This window comes from Zingiber officinale, unplaced genomic scaffold (assembly GCF_018446385.1).
Source record: "Zingiber officinale cultivar Zhangliang unplaced genomic scaffold, Zo_v1.1 ctg164, whole genome shotgun sequence".
Classification (NCBI taxonomy): Eukaryota; Viridiplantae; Streptophyta; class Magnoliopsida; order Zingiberales; family Zingiberaceae; genus Zingiber; species Zingiber officinale.
Genome location: NW_024589855.1, coordinates 1 through 15,313, shown reverse-complemented (window position 1 = coordinate 15,313; position 15,313 = coordinate 1). Strand labels below are relative to the sequence as shown.

Here is a 15,313-nt window from a genome sequence, read left to right as displayed (position 1 = left end):
CATTCATCTTAAATGTCTCAATACTGACCGCCTGTTTTAAGATAAAGATACATATAAATAAATCACGAAAGATATTTTACCTTAATAAAACAACCTTTTATATGAAGAGATTATTTTACCTTAATAAAACAACCTTTTATATGAAGAGATTAGATATCGACCGCCTGTTTTAAGATAAAGATACATATAAATAAATCACGAAAGATATTTTACCTTGATAAAACAACCTTTTATACGAAGAAATTAGATATCGAATAAGATATTTTTTTATTTACTAAAAATCATTCTTAAAATTTATTAAAATAAATACTCATATAAATATCATCCGGTTCATCTATGAATATATTCCAGATATATATAGAAACAAATTCCATTGAGAAATTTAGGAGATCCTGGCTCGAAATTTAGGAGGCATTCATTTCATTCCATGCGTAATAGAAATTATTATTATTATTATTATTATTGGGTCAGTTTCCTTATGGTTGAATCCGAATCAGTTTCGGTCGTTTTGGATCAAATGGGACGCAGAACAGCGTACGCTATCTGGTAGAAGAAGAAGGCATTTCTTTAATTATTTATTTTGTTTTTTTAATAAATTTAAAGCAAATTTAGGATACGGCAGGGAAGGAGCGAGTTTTACGTTCCCCTTTTCTTCGAGCACGGCGAGAGCAAGCGATCTGCGATCCCAGCGAGGGCGGCGGCGTCGGAATGAGCGGGGGGAAGCGACCGATCTACGCGTTGGCGACATGGCTGAAGCGGCAGCCGCCCAAGGTGAAGGCGTTCTTGTCCGTGGTGGCTGGCATGGCGGCGCTCGTCTTCCTTCGTTTCATCGTCCACGACCACGATAACCTGTTCGTCGCGGCCGAGGCTGTACATGCTTTTGGTATTTCTGTCCTAATCTACAAGCTCACCAAGGAGAGGACCTGTGCCGGTGCCCGCTTTCTTTCTCTCTATCCCTCTTCCTCTCTTTTTGTTATTCGCTTTTGTGTTGGTTCAATCTGTAGCTGATGCAGGAAACCAGACTTTATTTCACTAGTTTTAATTAAAAATTAGTTTTTTTTCTACTTCGTTCTTGTTTTTTTTTTCCCCTCCTACCGCATTAAACGATTAATAAGGCTGCTTGAATAGTTGTGATATGCAAACAAAGAATACACTCAATGCTACAGAAGGAATTTTTTTTCCCATTCTTCTGAAATAACTTGTATGCTGGTGTTAGATCGTGGTTTCAGTTGAGAATCTGTTAGGATTTGATTACAACATAATTTGGATCTTCCTTATATTCTTACAGAAAAATAAAATTTTAAACTTTTTAAATTTTAAGTTCCTAAGTAGTTTATCTCACAGGCTTTTTTCACTGCCTATCTAGTTTGACTCTCTTAACTATTTCTTTCTCTAGAATGTTTCATTTGGGCTTAATAGCTTTAACTTTATTTAATGGCTTGAGATTCAATTTTACTTGCCGCAATTACACAAGATGCACTTGCGTCCTTGATTTGATTTTCTTCCATTTATATTTTCTGAAATGTTTCAGGTCTTTCACTGAAGTCACAGGATTTAACCGCTTTGTTTCTAGCTGTGAGACTGTATTGCAGCTTGGTCATGGAATATGATATACACACATTGTTAGATACTGCCACGCTTGCTAGTACTCTTTGGGTTGTATACATGATTCGATTTAAATTAAAGTCGAGCTACATGGAAGATAAGGACAACTTTCCAATATATTATGTGGTAAGATACTTCACAAGTTTCCAGAGAATCTGAACATATTGAGTCCTCTTTTACATATTAGTTTTATTAGTTCACAATCATCGTTAAATACTGTCATGGAAAGTAGTCTGTACATGTGATAACTAACATAACGAATTGATGAACCAATTTACCATTCAGTTGCTTTTTCTTCGTAATGAAATCGTTGGATATGAACTTTCTCCTTTCCTTCATGAGAGGCGGTGCACTATAATACGGTCAAAAAAAAATTATGTTGAAGGAAATTTACACCTTATTCCATTTATGTTTTTAAAGCCGTTTTGGTTCTTGATATTCTTTAGTGCTACAATCATCTTATATATCTTCAGGCATGCCATTGGTTATAATATTTACGGTCAAAACAATTATGTTAAAGGAAATTGACACCTTATTCCATTTATGTTTTTAAAGCCATTTTGGGTCTTGATATTCTTTAGTGCTACAATCATCTTATGTATCTTCAGGCATGCCATTAGTTATGATATTTGCTCATTTGTGTTGTTATAGTTGATCCTTGAGATTAAATAACACAATAATCTCTGTATTATATAAGGAGCTTGCAATGATACACTAAATCATTGAGGATTGTTATATGGAATATTTCAGGCTTTTGAAAGACATCAATTCTTGTTTGGTATAAGGAGAGAAATCTTCTGACTTGAAGATTTCTATGAACATTCTACTCTTGGCTAGCCGTAGGGTGTTTTCATTCTTTAAGTTATAAATTGATTGATTTATATATGATTCTAGGTGGTGCCTTGTGCTTTGTTAGCCCTTGCAGTCCATCCTTCTACCTCACATAATATAGTCAATAGGATTTCTTGGGCATTTTGTGTTTATTTGGAAGCTGTTTCAGTATTACCTCAGCTACGTTCAATGCAGAATACTAAGGTACAATTGTACAACTTGATGTCTGAGAACCTTGTGACTGAATTTTTGAAGTGAAATTTTCTTTTAATATTTTTAAATATGCCTTCAGATTGTAGAGCCATTCACAGCTCACTATGTTTTTGCTCTTGGTGTTGCAAGATTTCTGAGTTGTGCTCACTGGGTCCTTCAGGTTTGGTTCATCGAAGAAAATTTTTGCTATTCATATTGCATTTTCTGTTCATGATCAAAGAGATTATGGTACATAGGCATCAAGGAAAACTCTTAGTTTCCAAGTCCATTGGATGACATAATTACTGAAGTTTGAATTTTTTTTTCCTTCTCTTCTGCCCTTTTCCATGAAAGAAGATCAATTAGGTTTCTGATATCCTATACTAAATGGTACTTGAACTCCATGTAGAACTGTTAATTTAACTATGTTTTTGTACCATCAAATTCCTAGTTAATCAGATATCTCTTTGGTCAAATTTATCTTTGTTCTTCAACTATTCAATCAAAGTCTGTTAGTTATATAATCTTAAAAACGAATAGAAATGGGAGGTCGTGATACTCTGCTTTAGACAGACTAGGTAATTGTACAGTGCTCTATTCCAGGATTTGGTACAGGGTAAGCATTAAGAGAAGAAAAGGAGAGGAGGGGGGAAATGATAAAAGACTAGTATTCGTTGTCCACCAGTTAATGCTTGTTTTCAAATTCCATTACCACCAAACCATCATCAGGCCACTATTAGATGTGTACCACCGTTGCCTCTCAAATTGGACGGAGGAAAGGTTGAAGAGTAGAGATGGAAAATTTTCAGTTCCTCCCCAGCTCTCTTCCCCTCCCATCCAGGTAAGCAACTTTTTATTATTTCTTTTTGGCCAAAAATCATAAGGGCGACCCAAATTAAGAGAAGCATCAAATGGGCGCCCTTTGTTTTTTACAAAAAAAAAAAAAATTCAAAATGGACGATCCTTCAATGATTTTATTTCAAAATACCCCTTTGATCCAACACTGTTGTAGTAGCTACCGATAGTTGTTACAATTTGTAGAAGCTACATAGTAGCTGCTACAACGTGTTTAGGGTGAGTTTAGGATTTAAGGTTAGAGTTTACACCTTGTAAAAGCTATCGAGTAGCTACTACAACGTATAGAAGCTACCCAGTAGCTGCTATAACGTGTTTAGGGAGAGTTTAGGGTTGTAACAACTACATAATAGCTTCTACAACCATTTTAAAATAATTTTGATGAAGTTTAAATAATTTTGACCAAGTTCATAGATAATTTTTGATATAATAGTGTTCAGAGACCCTAAACCCACTCTAAACACGTTACAGCAACTATTGGGTAACTTCTATATATTGTAGCAGCTACTAGGTAACTTCTGTAGTAGTTACTAGGTAGCTTCTGCATATTGTAAACCTTAATCCTAAACCCTAAACTCACTCTAAACATGTTGTAGCAGCTACTCGGTAGCTTCTACACATTGTAGCAGCTACTCGGTGGCCGGTAGCTTCTGCACATTTGCATATTGTAGCAACTATCCGATAACTTCTACAACAGCGTTGAGTTAAAGGTATTTTCGGGATAACAACATTGAAGGGGTCCTTTTGATTTTTTTTTGAAAAAAGGCATCCTTTTGATGATTTATAAAATTTGGGGTGCCCTTTTAATTTTTGTCCTTTTTGTTTCTTCCCTTCTCTCCCACCGTCCTTGCTTTCCTCTCTTTCCAATCAAATAAACAGTTATAAAATTCTGCTTTCTTTTAGAAGTGAAGAAATGCTCTTGTGTAATTTAACCTACAGTCCTATACTACCATATTTGAATGCTAAAGCTTTGCATATTTGGAATTTTCTAGTTGTTTTTTCTTTCTGAAATTCAACCCCGTAACTTGAAATGGGAGGGGGCATAATCTTGTCACGTTTAATTTGGTGTGGACTCCTCGTAGTGAATAGCGAAAAAATCAAAAAACTATAATGTACTATATATGTAGGGAGTTATCCCAAATTCAGAATTGAGAGGGACTATATGCTAGTTGATAAATAGCAACTAGATGGTAGACAACTAAATCATTTGAAGAGAAATAAAAACTGCTATATCATCACTTCTACTTCTGAAATGATTTCGCAGGTTCTTGATACCCGAGGGCGCTTATTGACTGCTTTGGGTTATGGTTTATGGCCGCCAATGGTCCTCCTCTCCGAAATCATTCAAACTTTCATCCTTGCTGACTTCTGCTACTACTACGTGAAGAGGTACTTCGATGCAACTTAATCCGATAATCCATGTATGCAATTTAATTTCAGTTTCTGAATCATCCTTTTCGTTCCTACCTGCAGTATTTTTGGCGGTCAGCTGGTGCTCCGACTTCCATCTGGTGTTGTGTGATCCATACAAAACTTACCGTCTTAATTTCATTTTCTTTGTGCATCTTGATGTTGCTGACATTTTTAAGTTCTTGTAAGTTATGAAGCAAATATAGTTCAATGTTTACCCAGATTAAAGCTAACTTGTTGAAGCTGTAGCTAGCTGAAGCTGCGATCCTAATTAATAAACATTTTGTAACTATATTTCAGAAGATGGCATCGTTCTTGATGATGTATTTGAACCTGAGTTGGTAAATATGCTGATCAACTAGTTAGCTGCGATGGTAATTAATAAACATTAATTGCATCAGTCTTAAACTTGTCAATTTTAAAAACTCAGAACTCTTTATCTATGTTGTTGTGAAATTCATATTTGAGGTCTCTCCGAAGTGTCATAATCTTTGGGAATAATCAGTTCGGTCTAATTGTCATCAGGATAAATTCGAAAGTTCTCGTATTGGGTGACTCAGCAATTCAATATTTTAGATTTATCGTCCCATTAAGAAAAATATCTTATAATACTTCGTAGTTCAGAATTAAATAGTAAATATTTAAAAGACTATATGAATATTATTGTAGCATTATAGCCTAATTTTGTAATAAAAGATAAGATTGGGTGGAGTTTTCTTTCAAATAAATCAGCAGAGAATGTATGGGCCGACCAAACCGAACCGGCCCAACTTCCTCGCCATCTTCTTCCTCCAGCAAACCCTTTTGACTTTCTTATTGGAACGAACGGCACGATTCTATCGGCGATCGAATTCAATGGCTCGCTACGACCGTGCCATCACCGTCTTCTCCCCCGACGGCCATCTCTTCCAGGTCGAGTATGCCCTCGAGGCGGTCCGCAAGGGAAACGCCGCTGTCGGCGTCCGTGGCACCGACGCCATCGTCCTCGGCGTCGAGAAGAAATCAACCCCCAAGCTCCAGGACTCCCGGTATTTTCTCCATTCATTAGGGTTTCTGCGGGATCACATTTCGTCGGGTTTTTTTTTATTTCTAACGATCCGCTTGCTTCCTGCATTTTTCCTTTTCCAGATCGGTGCGTAAGATCGTGAGCCTGGACACGCACATCGCGCTGGCGTGCGCGGGTCTGAAAGCCGACGCCCGCGTGCTCATCAACCGCGCCCGAATCGAGTGTCAGAGCCACCGACTCACAGTGGAGGATCCCGTCACGGTCGAGTACATCACCCGCTACATCGCCGGCCTGCAGCAGAAGTACACCCAGAGCGGAGGCGTGCGCCCCTTTGGGCTTTCCGCACTCATCGTTGGATTTGATCCGGACACTGGCGTCCCTGCCCTGTACCAGACTGATCCCTCGGGGACATTTTCTGCCTGGAAGGCCAACGCCACTGGGAGAAATTCCAATTCGATGCGGGAGTTTCTGGAGAAGAACTACAAGGAGACCTCTGGGCAAGAGACTGTGAAGCTAGCCATTAGGGCACTGCTTGAAGTAAGTTTCTTTCTTCCCTTTATTATTATTCGTTTATTGTTGATTTTTCTTTTGATCCTACGAGAGAACATCAAGTCTGACGATCCCATGACTTAAAAATCTTATGGCAATTCGTATATATATCCAAACAAATACAGTCCATTATGGCACTGGATGCTGGAAATATTTTAAATAGTTGGTGATACTGTCCGAAAATCGTGAAGAAGGCTGGCAGGGGACGTGGCTCTTGCCGCTCCTCTATTGACCTCACAAAAACTCTGCTTCGATCTGCAACACAAGAAATGTCGGTGCCGGGTCTGGGAATGACATGTCATAATAGTGGTACAGTAGGCACATGCATACTTCTCAAGACGCGGGCACATTTTTCCAACCGTTCTATGAAAGGACATGTCAGAAAAGTGTCTGACACCATACCTTAACAGGTCATGCAAATCTCTGATATGATCATAGAAGCTTTCGTCGTACGATTTATCTGTTGACCATGCCCTGTTGTCAGCGGCATTACCTCCCAAAGGGATATCCTGAGATATGGGAGGGCCCCACTGTGTGGCCGAGCGGGGTAGTCGCTCGGCCAGGACCCCCGCCCAATCGGTTTGAGCTGTTTTCTTCGTAGTACCTCGGTTCGGCAGGTTGTTTATTGCCTGACCGGACACGATCTCCAGTCGACCTGCACTCGCTCGATTAGTTGTGCGTCATTTGATGCTCTTTCTATATGACCCTGTTCTGGCGAGCGGTCTAGTTCGATGAGCTTCCTGCTCTATCGGACCCTTCAAGCCCAATCGGTAGTTGAAGTCGACCTCCGCTCAGCCCACTTTTAGTGAGCCCGTTGGTTCCTTAGTGTTGACTGCTTTGACTTTGACCTCCACGTTGACTGCTTTCTCCGCCCTTGATATGTAGTTGGTGGGTCCCCCTTTATCATCGCATCAGTTGGGAAGATGATACTAAATTATTCCATGTGGAGCAGATATTTGAGAGAGAAAGTAAGAAGATTTTTAGGGCTGTTAATTACTAATGGATAAACATGCTTCATTTTAAGAGTTGGTGATTATCACAGTTCACCGCAGTCACATGATATGTTTTCAGCTTGGGTTGGCTCCTCGCCATGCTTTCCATCCTTGTAAGGCCATATTCACAAGGCATACAAATCATATTTGCAAACCATTTTCTTGATATTTACGCGCAGAATTTTAGATGTGCAATGTTGAATGCTGAATGATTTGTTGATGAGCACTAGTATTTGAATGCTGAATGGCAAACTCAAGACTTTATTCATAGGATTGCAAAGATGTAATTGTTGTTAATATTTGACATGGTAGAGAGTTAGTGAAAATTATGAGGAACACAATTAGCATGATCATTGATAGGACAACAAAGAAAAGCTAAAATAACATTGAAAAATGATACGACTTTGTAGGCCTAGCATTATAACAAGCATATTTGTGAATCCAGTGTGATAATTCAAGTTGAAAGATTTGAGCCTTTACGTTGGGCATATCATTCTTTTCTATGTTGCCACTGTTGGTTATACATCTCTCCATCTTCACCAGGTTTGCCTCTCTATATACCAGTAAGTATTTTTAATATATATATATATATATATAGGGTAGGCTTTGGATGTTATACGTTGTGATCTTGAACAAACAACATCTTCCATGTTCTCATTATTTGCTCAAAAATTTAACTCCATCTATCCTCCTTAAAGTGTGTATGACTGTAATTGTACTTATTATTGGTGAAACTTAACCTAGAAAAGTGAGATCTTTCACAGATTTGGTTTCCAGAGTTTATTTGCATCTTTTTTTTGTCATCTATCGATGATTGGTTGTCTCATCTCTACATTTATTTATATCTGTTGAACAACTTTTCATTCCCTTCACTCTCGCAACCATACTCATCAACACAATCTGATTGAAGCATGAATTCCTTTGTATTAATCAGGTTGTTGAGAGTGGAGGAAAGAACATCGAGATTGCAGTGATGACAAAAGAACAGGGTCTTCGTCAACTTGAAGAAGCCGAGATTGATGCTATCGTCGCTGAGATTGAGGCTGAGAAAGCGGCAGCGGAGGCTGCAAAGAAGCCCCCTTCTAAAGATAGCCAAGTCTAGTTTACGCCAGCTTCTGCTTTAGTCAGTTGCTTCTCTTAATTTAATACGTTGACCTGAAACTGTTAATTTATGGGCTGCTATGTTCTGCAGGAGCTCATTTTGCTTATCTATAATTCTAAGTCAACCTCTAATCGCATGTCCGTGGGTTGTTAGTTACAGAGAATTAAAAGCAGAGTTAGTCCACGGTGTTCTTAGTTGAATCTTCTAGTAAAGTAGTAACACTAATTTATAGAGCTTGTTATTTATTAAAAGTTTGTACTATGCTTCGGTTGCCCAATGCAGCTGATCGTTCTTGATTACTTGGCTTCTTTGGTTCAATTAACTTAAGGACGAGAATTTTTATTTTTAATTTTTTTAAAATGCCTGCATACAAAATAAAATATTTTTTTTTTCAAATCTGGATCTAGTATAAATCATTACTCGGAAAGTTTTGGTTGCTACATTTTTTTTTTTCTGGTTTCTTGCTAAATTATCTTCAAGACCTACGAAAATTTGCTGTCTACGCTTACTATAGCACAAACCATTCGGGAGATTTTGGTACCAAAATATGGTGTTTGATCTATTTTGTATCAAAGACAAACTTGAATTAAAAATTTAACAACAAATACAAAAAAAAACATTTAGATATCAAAATGAGCAAAACAAATTCACTACTCAATGCCTGGACCAAACGTTGAACTAACTTTTCATCCAAGTATGAAACAAAGTTTAAAATAGATAGTCAAAAATAGTTTCAATTATTTAACAATCATCAAACAGCTAATAGCAATAAACCGAGTTACCAGACAACAGAAAATGATAACAGTTGTGACAGATGTCATTGCCACACTCATCCAGGGGTGAGTGGCTGACCACGAGTCATTATTGCCATGAAGGTATTCACCAACAAGGATGTGGATAATTTGTCGGTCCACCAGCAAATCGAGATAGAGTATCGCTCACCAAAATCATTAGCAAAACCAAGCCAAAATAAGGAACATGATAGTGGCAACTTAGCCACCTCATTATTTCATTATTTGTATTTTGGAAATCTTAAAATTGTCTCTCTGTGCTTTGATCCAGTAGTGTAATGCAACACATTCCAAGGAACTCTGGTCTAGGGACTAATTGACTTTTTCAAGTGTCCCATTATATATGGCTTGGCAAGCAGCACCATCCTCCAAGCCAAGATTTTGGACAAGAGTATCAAGAGAACCATCATCCGACGTGGCTAAAGACTCGGGCCCTGGAACAATGCCATATCGCTTGGATATTGAAGGAAGAATCCAGTTCATCCAATCCTTGCGTCGTCTTATTTTATCACCCTGAACAAGAAGATGACAAGAAAGAGACTCACAGTAAAGTAGTAGGTGAAACCTTTTACAAATGAAGAGTAAGAAACTAATCCATAACTGTAAACTATTTTCATATTCATTGTGATTAATGTAAGCTATGAATGTCAACGTATCCAAGGGAAGCTAAAAGCCAATGCACAGAGCACAATTAATACCTGTACTTCCAAAATGGTTGAATTTAGGAGTGCATCCAATATATATGAGATGTTATTGGTTAATTTCTTAACCTGCAAGCCATGAAAGAACAAAAAAAACCCAACAATTAGAAATGGAATGTAAAGCTTAAAAAAGATGGCATAATCGGAAGTTTTTGCCAAGATAAAACAAAGAGAATAGTGTAATCAAACATTAGCAAGGCCTGATCTACCATGTTAATGCTTAAGCTGGATCAATCCTCCAGACAATATAGAGCACTACTATGCTACCTCTATCATTCTTAGTTGAGAAAAGGATACACTTAATTCTAAGATACAAAAGATGCAGCAACATAGAGAAAGACACGGAATATTTTCTATGTGGCGATAGCAGGGTCAACATAACAGTTGGCATGTCCAAAATGTCCATATAATAGATCGGAAATCTGGAAATTGCCGCAAAAGAAGATCAGGAAGATATTACTAGGGAATAGAATTTCAATAACAGAAATGTAGATACACATGACTACTGCATGAAGTGACAGCCTTAAACCTTACCCAATATGGTTAGAATATATACATATGTCAAGAATCAAAATCATGTCCCTGAAAAACCTTGCCATATGAAAATGAGATATACAGCTCGAACGAATGTATCAACACTATCATATGAAATTAACTAAAATGATTTATTTTTACAGTAAAATCCATTATGTTGCTTCTTTGTAACATCTAAAATGTGTTATTGCGATGATTCTGTAAAAGTGGTTTCCCACCTTAATTCTCTACATAGAACTGTAAAACTAGCCAAATTAATATGAGAACACTTCCATTAATTGGCTTGAAATCTATAGACGCAACAACCAAGTAACCAACAAAGGAGTTTCCAATTACATGCAGCATTAAAGAACTAGAAGATTATTGTATTTCAAGTTTGCAATAAGACTTTATTCACGCTTAAAAACAAGGTTCTGTAGTGGTCAGCACAGATGAAACATATTTTTGCACCAGGTGGGGCAACAATGCATGGTACAGATTGAGACGTGGAGTTGTGACACATATGCTAGAATGATTTCCTAAAGGTGAGACTTCTTACATGAGATGAGGCATAAAGCAAGGGCGATGCAAACCATGAGACTTTTCATACTTCATTGGGAACAATATACAACTCAGACATCAATTTGCTCTAATTGATTGGTACCACCAGCGGATGTCATCCAGCGTGGCTTTAGCATGGTCCACCTCTCAGCAAAGTAGTTATTAACAAAACTGTACCAGCTTTAACTAGCAGCAAACTTGAGAAATGGTGATGCAGGACTCATAAGAACCTTTAGACTTCAATGAAATATGATTCTAATATATTACCTCAATAAACCTATTTCAGACAAATATTTAAAAAATGGTAAAATGCTGCAGTTAATTCCATAGTAATAATTAGAGGTGAGTAAAAGATTAGTTAAACCAAATTAACTACCGAAATTAAAAATTTGGTGCAGTTAATTCGAAAGTTCTTTTTTTTTAAAAAAAAATATCACTTCGATTTTGGTTTTAAAAATCTAAAACCAAACCAAGATGGGAGTTTAAAAATTAAAATCCCTAATTTCCAATCCCACTCGTCTTGTCAGCCTCCCCTCGTGACTCCCACTCTCGCCTCTCCTCCCAACACTCTTACCTCCTCCCTTGTGGGAATCCCACTCATCTTGTCAACCTCCCCTCATGACTCCCACTCTCGCCTCTCCTCCCAACACTCTTACCTCCTCCCTTCTTGTGGGTCTCGCCACTGATGAGACCATCGCCAGCAACTCTCTAAGTCCCCTTGTCCTCATGCAGGCCGTAGCCAACGAGCGAGCAACTAACCAACAACACTATGAAGCCCTCCCTCCCCTCTTGTAGCTCTCGCCGCAGATGAGACCATCGCCTATGAGTCCCCTTGTCCTCACGCAGGCCGCAACAAGCGAACGACCGGCAACAACACAGTCTCTCTTCGATTCACCATTACCCCCGTCTATGTGGAGGATTGCTACCTCACTGATGTCTCCCGATCTCTTCCCCTTCCTTCCTCCAAGCACTCTTCTCCGAATTAACTCTTGATATCCCTTGCTTTACCGAATGATCTCCCCGCTTGTCGAGATCTGAAGGTAGCTCATGCAGATTACTTCAATTTTCGTTTTCTCCGCATTTCACTATTCCTCGATTGAAGCATTTGTTTTATTTCTTCATCTAAGGTTCTAGAATTGCTGGAATTGTGTTAGCTGGCTTGATTTCTAGAGTTCAAGAATTAATGACAGCTGAGGAGCTCTGTGAGAACGGCAATTGGCCTCTTGCAAGCAATACTGATTTTTTTTGTTTGATTGTTGAAGTTCGGTTAATTCAGTCGAAAACTGAATTAACCGATGTTATATAGGTTCGATTTTTTCAGGTTTTGTTGAAAAATTTGGTCGGTTCGGTTTGTTTGAAATTTTTTTGATTTATGTGGTTTCGGTTTGTTCTGTTCGGTCAGTTCTTTCACCCGAAAGCTCAGCCCTAGTAATTAACACAAGCAAAGAGAGCAGAGCTGTTCCAGTTTCACTGTATTCCAAATCTAGTTGTTCCAACCAAGATTAATATGACACTTGTTTGGAATTCATCGATTTATGATCATACATGATTTTTCTATTTTAGTAATGATCAATAAAAAATAAGGTATACTAGAGAGCTATTTTTAAGTACAAGTAACTCAGAAACTTCCTAATCATGACCTGGAATTCATACTAGCCACTGTGAAAATTTTAAGGGTGCTGGTTCAAGTTATCATGCATAACCTTAGTTATGTGATTATCAGGTAATCACATAACTAGGCATGTTCAACCGGTCGGTTAACGGATTTACCGGTTTATCGGTTCCGGTTAATTCCAGTTTACCACATTTTATGTAGAACCGGTTAACCGACCGGTATCCTTTCCGGTTCTACCGGTTCCGGTTGAACCGGTTCTGGCCGGTTAACCAGTTCCAACCGAGAACCGGTTCCAGCTGCTGTGCTAATTGATTATTTTGTTGCACTAGCACATAATTTAGATCCAGAAGCTAGAAATTCTTCTCGTGAACTGTGTATGACGCTTCAATAGCCATCAGGGAAGAAGATAAGAGTTAACTTCTTCATATCTTTGTTTTGTTAAATTAATTTCTTCTTCCTGTCATCATAGAAATCTTTCATGAATTTGCCACAAACACTCTGTTGTATTATATGCTATAGACAAACGGAAGATCATATAAAGATATCGTCGCTCCCTGGATTTACTTTTCAATAGCGCTGTTATGTTAATGGCAGCACAGGAAAGTTAGCCATCTACCACTAGTTTGTTACGTTTGGCAGAGTACATGTATTAATTAAATTTAACAATTTTCTTCCTTAAAAGAGGTTGGAGTATTAATCTACAAAGTTTAACATTTTTCATTAAAAAAGCTAACCAGGTAACCATGAAGTAGTGGCAAATGCAAGCTGGTGGAGACACGATCAGAGCAATATAATAGAACTCATCTTAAACTGGGAGCTTTAAGGTTTATTCCAAATGCTTTTGCTTTGTTCATCTTTACATGAAAGTAGGCCGAAGCATTCAAGTGGGTTATTGGGCTCTCCAAAGAAAACCGATCGGTTCCCGGTTTTATCGGTTTACCAGTAAAAAAAATTCTAAACCGGGAACCAACTGATAAACCGGTAAAAACCGGTTAAAACCGGTTAACAGTTAAACCGGAACCAGTAAGCTACCGGTTCCGGTCCGGTTTTCGGTTTTCCATTTTTTTTTGCACAGCTCTACACATAACTAAGGTGGTGTTTGGTTGATGGGTTTGGGAATGAGGTAATGGAATGATAGTAAAAGATTGTGTTTGGGTTGTGGGTTTGAGAATGATAATTTGGGAATGATTTCTAGATTTATGGGAATCAACCAAACTCATATAACTAGGTGGGTTTCATTTCCATTCTCACTCCCATTACACCTTACTATCAAACTCATATCAATAGTCATTCCCATCATTTAACCAAACGCCACCTAAGATTATGGAGAATAAAACATAACCCAATATTGTTTGGTTCAATCTTAGGTAATGCAATAAAAACTTGTTTGTTTGAAAGTTTTAGTGTATAATATAGTTTAACATTTACCGTATTACCTTTGGTTCAATCCTAAATATTTTTGATATTTATTTATTTTTAGAATAAATTAAATTAATAATATTAATGATAACAATAAATTGATAATATATATAATAAATAAATATAATTTATTTATAATTTTTAAATTTTGAAATAAATTTATATATATTTTAATAGGATAATTCGATTAAGGTTTGAGAAAGTCTATTTAAACTACCTATTTAAGTTAGGATTTGATTGAATCAATTAAGAAAAATTTTAATTAAAAAACCTAAGATCACTCATCCGATTACTGTGTCATCTTCTCCCTCTCACCCACACCTCGTCATGCCGTTGCCACTTGCTTCGCCTCACCCCATTGCTTGCTGCTTGCCCCGTCGCTCGCCTTACGAGCCGTTGGAGAATAACCCATGAGTCATCGGCGTCAAAAACAAAATAAAGGATAATTTTGACCAAAAAAATCATTAACCTCCAGAATCACCGAAGACCTTAGGTTGCCAAGGTAATCGGATTCCGGAGTTATAGCTCATTTGATAACGTTTTGCTGATGTAGCAATAAGCTGCATTACTCGGGAATTGATCATAACCTAAACCAAACAAGGTTATCAACAATCACCCTAAACCAAACGCGCCCTAACAGTTCAAAAATCAGAAACACAGGCCACTGATTTGCTTAGGGATCTCAAATGATTGCAGATCATGCGGGTGCGTGTCTTCAGTGGCAGCGGCAAGGGTGTGATGAGGGTGCAGAATTAGACTTGTTATGGATGGATGGGACAAATTTCAAGCCAAATGGTTATTAGATCAACTTCACTCTCCACCCCAGTGCTTTCTCCTACAAATAAGACTAATCCAAATGGTTACATTTGATAGCCTTCACTATCCTCCCCCATGCTTTTTAGTATTATACCACATACTAAAGATAAAGGACTATCAACTAGAAGATGTCTGGAACTTGAAAATTAAAGAGAGATGTTGGTAAGAAGAGAACACAACATGTCTCACGATGACATTTGTTACACACTACCCGAATAAATAAATTGGAAGGGGATAGGTGATTATGTGGGATGGGGCGAGCCCGGGATTGGATTTTTGTAATCCGCCTCACCAGGTATAAAATATAGCTTATAATATATAAATTTTATGATAATGATATATATTTTATCTTATA

At 37.7% G+C, this 15,313-nt stretch overlaps 2 protein-coding genes and 1 long non-coding RNA gene across 3 annotated transcripts; 2 read left to right on the top strand and 1 right to left on the bottom strand.

Annotated features, from left to right (window-relative positions):
• The first annotated feature begins 601 nt into the window (after positions 1–601).
• On the top strand, positions 602–5,219 carry LOC122036449 (ER lumen protein-retaining receptor erd-2.2-like). Its single transcript, XM_042595762.1, has 6 exons — positions 602–931; positions 1,532–1,731; positions 2,500–2,640; positions 2,729–2,809; positions 4,748–4,872; positions 4,957–5,219. Exons 1-6 carry the CDS (start codon positions 709–711, stop codon positions 5,003–5,005), a joined length of 819 nt encoding a protein of 272 aa, XP_042451696.1. The 5' UTR covers positions 602–708; the 3' UTR covers positions 5,006–5,219.
• A 463-nt stretch (positions 5,220–5,682) lies between these two features.
• Positions 5,683–8,848, top strand: LOC122036448 (proteasome subunit alpha type-7-like). The gene is made up of 3 exons (XM_042595761.1): positions 5,683–5,921; positions 6,022–6,436; positions 8,375–8,848. Exons 1-3 carry the CDS (start codon positions 5,749–5,751, stop codon positions 8,540–8,542), a joined length of 756 nt encoding a protein of 251 aa, XP_042451695.1. The 5' UTR covers positions 5,683–5,748; the 3' UTR covers positions 8,543–8,848.
• Positions 8,849–9,263: 415 nt separating this feature from the next.
• LOC122036450 lies at positions 9,264–15,306 on the bottom strand. The gene is made up of 2 exons (XR_006127387.1): positions 10,032–15,306; positions 9,264–9,846 (listed from the first exon to the last, which is right to left on the bottom strand). It is a non-coding gene; the product is annotated as an uncharacterized LOC122036450 (long non-coding RNA).
• Between the last annotated feature and the right edge of the window lie 7 nt (positions 15,307–15,313).